Source organism: Triticum dicoccoides, chromosome 2A (assembly GCF_002162155.2).
Source record: "Triticum dicoccoides isolate Atlit2015 ecotype Zavitan chromosome 2A, WEW_v2.0, whole genome shotgun sequence".
Classification (NCBI taxonomy): Eukaryota; Viridiplantae; Streptophyta; class Magnoliopsida; order Poales; family Poaceae; genus Triticum; species Triticum dicoccoides.
In genome coordinates, this window is record NC_041382.1 from 775,886,382 (window position 1) to 775,891,986 (window position 5,605).

The 5,605-nt window shown below is 45.9% G+C and overlaps 1 protein-coding gene across 1 annotated transcript; it reads right to left on the reverse strand.

Moving 5' to 3' along the window:
* Positions 1-786: 786 nt before the first annotated feature.
* On the reverse strand, positions 787-1,484 carry LOC119352463 (pollen allergen Lol p 2-A-like). Its single transcript, XM_037619090.1, has one exon. It carries the CDS (start codon positions 1,448-1,450, stop codon positions 1,091-1,093), a length of 360 nt encoding a protein of 119 aa, XP_037474987.1. The 5' UTR covers positions 1,451-1,484; the 3' UTR covers positions 787-1,090.
* Between the last annotated feature and the right edge of the window lie 4,121 nt (positions 1,485-5,605).

The following is a 5,605-nucleotide window of genomic DNA, read 5'->3' on the forward strand; positions in this document are numbered from 1 at the left end:
CTTCCACTACTCTTGTCACCAATTCAACATGTGTGGTGAAATTGTCAACGCCGTGAAATATCGGCAATTTTTTCCCGCCAATCTTTAACAAAATAGTCATTTTTTTTGGAAATTATGGATTTTGCCAAATGTTTGCTTGCGAAATATTGACAATACCAAATATTGTCATCAAACCAATTAGACCCTAATGCCACCAAAATAGAGGATGTATATGAACTTAAAAAAGGTACGTCCTCAAGATTCAGCCAAACCCAAGCCACTTGAAGATGGGGAGGAGTATAAAAGGATTAAAATGACACCAGGTAGAGGATGGATATGCAATGCATCACTTGAAAAAAGTACCTCTGGAAGATTTTGCCCCGTATGACTGTGCCCTTCTGCTTGGCCGGTGTGTGCGTGAGGAGCGCCATGGTCGTCTTGATTGATGTTTGCCTGGTCATTGGTTTCGTCATGTTTTAGAGTACATCATAATGTTTCATTTTTTGTGTTAGTGTGCTACCTTGTTTTTACGTTATTCTGATGCACACCAAACGTTTTATTGTGTTCCAATATTCTGTAACCGCTAGTACTTTCGTGGCTTCCTAGCTCCCCCTCCACCTGCAACCAATGCCGCCACCTCCCTCTCACGCCATACATCAAGTCAAAAACATGATGGGGGCGAGAGATCGACAACAAAAATTAGTGAAGATTGCAAGTAGCAGGCACCATGCAGTGAAATTATGGTTCTAGATGCGGTGCTGCCACAGATATAGCCATAGTGTTTCCATCTCATGTAGGATCAAAAGGGAAAAATAAAGTAGCACATTCACTACAAATGCATCTCCAAAATACAATCTCTAGCATAGGCATGTGATGTAGTTCCTAAATCTTGTAGTCGTACAAAGGAGCCCGTCTTCGGTGTACATTCATAGGTCACGGAAGACATGCCATGAAACTAGGCCATTCTAAAAATGGATTATTTTTTCTTCCACACCTTTCCTTGCCCCGGGAAGATGATCATCACATTAGCATGTAGGTCAAAATTATGAAAGGTAACGAAATAATGAGCAAAGAGTACCCTTAGGTTGCGCAACATGGATATACAAATCTTCTAAAATGAATGAATGATGTCGTCATTCACAACAGTCGTGCCCTGCTTTGTCTGGTAACGGATGGCGAGAGGGGCCTTGAGTGGGGCAGAGGATACGGCCTTCCAGACGGAGTTCCCCTTGCCAGAGCTCCCAGCATTGCTCATGTCAATCCACTTGTCCGAGCCCTGTCCCTTGACCTGCATCTTGGAGAAGTCGTTGGAAGTGCCGCCAAAGGACTTGGCGGCCACGATGAGATTGGTGGGGGTGGAGCCCTTCGCCAGTGCGAAGCCAACCTTGCCCGTGCTGCTGCACCGGGCACCGGCGACGAGCACCATCATGATCGCCAGAGCAAGCACAGAGATGGAGGATAAGGAGGCCATCTCGGTCTGAAATCTCGCAATTTTTCTCGGTACTGTTGTGAGGTTTGTGAGTTGTTGTATCAACGGAGTGCATGCATGCATTGTGGTATTTATGCGCGGAAGCCGGTGATGTCGCCCCTATATATATGTGGCTCTCTATTATTTGCACGTGATTGTTCTCGTATGTGAACTGACCATACTTTCCGTGTAGCCATTTCCCTTTATTAGATATATTCTAATTCTCTAAACGATATGCACGCACAAGAAGCAATCTATATGTGGTTTTTTAGAATTAATTTTGTGGCCATGTTTTTATTTTGCACACCTAAGAGCAACTCTAATCGGTAGCCAAAACCAGAAGTTTATATTCTAACAAAATCGTGGGTGGTGCTTTCTTGTCGATGCCCAAAAACGTAGTTTGTATTTAATTCTCCTGCTTTGCGCATTCATATGAACTTCCACTTTCCTATTTTTCCAATTTTCGGAACGGCCTTTACTAGTTTTATTGACATGTTTTTTTCCTATTTCCAAAATAGCTATTAGTATTACTTATATAGCAATGCCATACATTAATGTCAAACAAACGGCGTACACAAGAAAGAGGAAAATAACCTAAGGCCAGCTTATTGAACTTGCCTCGTGATTGTCGTCTTCTTTGACATGTACCATATTTAACATATCAAACAACAGGGACCCAACGATAAGTAGGGAAACACTTGTGTTCACCCGGCGGATCTATCCGCTCGCGTCGACCACCTCTCTAGCCGTCAGATTTGTTATTGATTAGGTAGTCAGGAGCCAACCTCCGTTACTTCACTTTTCTGCAACTTGATACGTGTTTCAGAAGCATTTTGGCAACCCGACCCCCGTTGCAGACAGCGTCGTTGCCGGACTCTTTTGAAACATTCTCCCTATTGCGAGAAAGATTTCTGCAACATGAGTGATGTTGTAAAACTTTCTTCTGTAATGATAAAAAATTCCACAACATTAGCTTCATTGCCGAACAACTTCTGCAAAAATACCTCTGTTGCAAAAGTTCTGCAACATGAACTCTGTTGCAAACATCTTAACGCAACATCATGCTTGTTGCAAAAGATCCGCCAGTCGATGCGTAGAGCTCCCCCAAAAAGTACACAACTTGTTAGTCAAAAAGAAAATAAAATTATTCTAATCCTAGACAATGCCTTCAAGAAGGAATTGCCGCACCTACCTCAGCATTGATGGGTCCAACCAAAGGTCGAACCACGGATTATCATCCCCAACGCATGGTCGGTCTAACACCTTCAACAAGTAAACATGGGTTGGGGATGAGCTTAGTTGTTCTCGAATACGTCATTACCAGGATCATGATCTGAAGACTCCAATCAGCAAGAGAGTTTTTGGATCTCCTACTCCATGAACATGGCTCCCTACCTGATACGATGTGGCTCCATGTTTACCCGAAAAAAAGCAAGGGAGATTCCTTTTCTAATTGTTAAAAAATAGTTGTAATATGCTACAAAGCTAATTGGGACCGTAATACCATTGGCTTGCAATCCCAAAGCTCTTGCACGTAGTCAGAGGCAAGGTTATCGATATTGTGATACTATACGGTCCAAATAGTATCGGAATTGTAGGTTCACAAATAGCAAAATCTCTACTTCTAATGGACGAGTTGGTTGAATAGTCCCACCACTTTCGTCTGGTTTTTTTTCGTCTGGTTTTTTTTTTCGTCCCACCTCCCACCACCCCCTCCCATCGGTTTTCCTCTTTTCTCGTCTGGCCGGCAATACTCAATGTATTTATGGTAATCAATCACAATTAATCCAGGTATGGTAAGGCTATAAACTCAGAAATCTCAAATATGATAATTATAGTAATAAATCAATCCAGGTATGGTAAGGTCATGACTCAAGAAATTTCGAATATGGTAAGGCCTCGATCTCCTTCACGATCCATTCCGAATTCTGATTTTGCTTTCCAAACCCAACCTGAACGGTCAACTTTCCATTTGGGTCTTTATATGAAATAATCGATGAATAGAATTTTTCTTCAAAAACTTTCCTTTCTCAGCATCGCTCGCACACCAGCATAGCGAGAAATCATCATTATTGCCGTAGAAATTTCTGGCTCGCCTTCCCAAAATCTCTCGGGACATTCTCCCTACTTCCATCTAGCCACACAGTGTTAGAGATAATCACGATTAGGAGAAAACTAGTCCGGGACGGACTTGTAGTCTTTTGCCGAGTCGGCTAGGTGCTAGGTAGGATAGCTACTATTTATACCTGTGTCTAGTCCCCCTGTAATCATCAGATTGAAAAAGCAATAAACAACAGGGATGACACGTTCCTGGTTTTGCAATCAAGTCGCCGTGTCCTGTTCACATGTATAGCCAGCTACAAAATCGATCCAGTTAGCCTGCTTCTCGTACGCACGTGTACAACTCGCCGGAGTCAGCTAGTTTGCTACGTGCGTGTCTCCAGCCTAGTTCGTCGTTCGTCGCTCCGCCGGAAAGTAATCAGCAGATCGCTGCATCGACGTCGGGACCAGTGTCAACAATTGGTATCTAGAGCTTTGGTATTGACGTGATTCTCGGAAAGCAATCGAAGGATCATGTCGACCACGGGCAAGGAGATCGTGACGGCGGCAGCGGGAGCACCGATGCCGATGGTGGGGGGATCACAATTTCCCCGTCTGGATCGAGAGGACTACGCACTATGGGCGATGAACATGGAGGTCGCGATGGAGGGAGCTGAGTTCTGGGAAGCCGTCGACCCCGGCGGCGCCGAGTACGCGAAGGGCGCGGCGAAGTATCGGAAGGATCGTCAGGCGTTAACGGCGATCTACTCCGCCATGCCGAAGGATGTGCTGCAACACCTCGTCGGAAAGAACTCGGCGAAGGAGGCATGGGAGACCATCAAGATCCTGCACCAGGGTCATGACCGTGTCAAGGAAGCACACCTTCAGTCCCTGATGAGAAGCTACGAGTGCCTGAAGATGGATGAAAGTGAGACGGTTGATCAGTTTGCCGCCCGTCTCAAGACCCTCGTCAATGGCATACGCAGCTATGGTTCAACCCTTGAAGAAGTTGCGATCGTCCAACGATTTTTACACGCCGCGCCGGCACGGTACATCCAGATCGTCACGTCGATCGAACAATGTCTCGACCTAAAGACTCTCACGGTCGAGGATCTCGTCGGAAGGTTCAAGGCCCACGACGAGAGAATTCGTCTCAGCTTCGGCGATTCGAAGGAGAGTGAGCATCTCATGCTTACAATGGCTCAATGGATGGCCCTGATGAAAGAAAAGCAAGGTGGATCCTCGAGCGGCAGTAAAGCAAAGGAGAAGCAACGCCCGGCGAAAAAGGACTTCGCTGGACAGGAAGAAAAGGCTAGAAAACCAAGGAGAAAATTTACATAAAGAAAGTAAAGTGTCACAATTGTGGAATCCTCGGTCACTTCAAGTCTGATTGCAAGAATCCACCGAAGGAAAGAGCTCTCATGGCCAAGGGAGGCGATGATAGCGACATGATGCTCATGGTCGAAGTATGCGAGCTTATGGACGAGGAGGGTCCATCTCCAAAGGCGCCGGCTACCAAGGTTGTCACGCTCAATGAAGAGAAGGTTTATCTTCATGACAAGCAAAGGACGAACACGGCGAGACCGTGTGGTACCTCAACACGGGAGCAAGCAACCACATGACCGGCGATAAGGACCAGTTTTCTGAGCTAAATCTCTCGGTGGGAGGCACGGTTCGGTTCGGTGATGGGCGAACCGTTGACATCACAGGGCGAGGCACTGTCCTGTTTGAGCTGAAGAACGGCGGTCACAAGGTACTCACAGATGTGTACTATATTCCCAAACTAAAGAGCAACATTATAAGTCTCGGCCAGCTTGAGGAGCGTGGTTGCAAGATTGTGCTCGAAGATGGCTATTTATGGGGGTATGACCGTCAGAGGATGTTGATCATGAAAGTGCAGAGGTCGCCGAACAGACTCTACATCCTCCACTTGGATCGTGTGGATCCAGTATGTCTCTTGTCAAGCATGGAAGACTCAGCATGGAAGTGGCACGCACGCTACGGTCATCTAAATTTTCAAGCTCTTCGGCAACTTGGACAAAAGGAGATGGTACGTGGTCTACCGTGCATCGATCATGTTGAGCAAGTGTGCGATGGTTGCCTTGCTGGGAAACAAAG

Coding starts and splice junctions, on each gene's coding strand:
- LOC119352463 (XM_037619090.1), bottom strand. CDS start 1,450: ATGGCCTCCTTATCCTCCATCTCTGTGCTTGCTCTGGCGATCATGATG.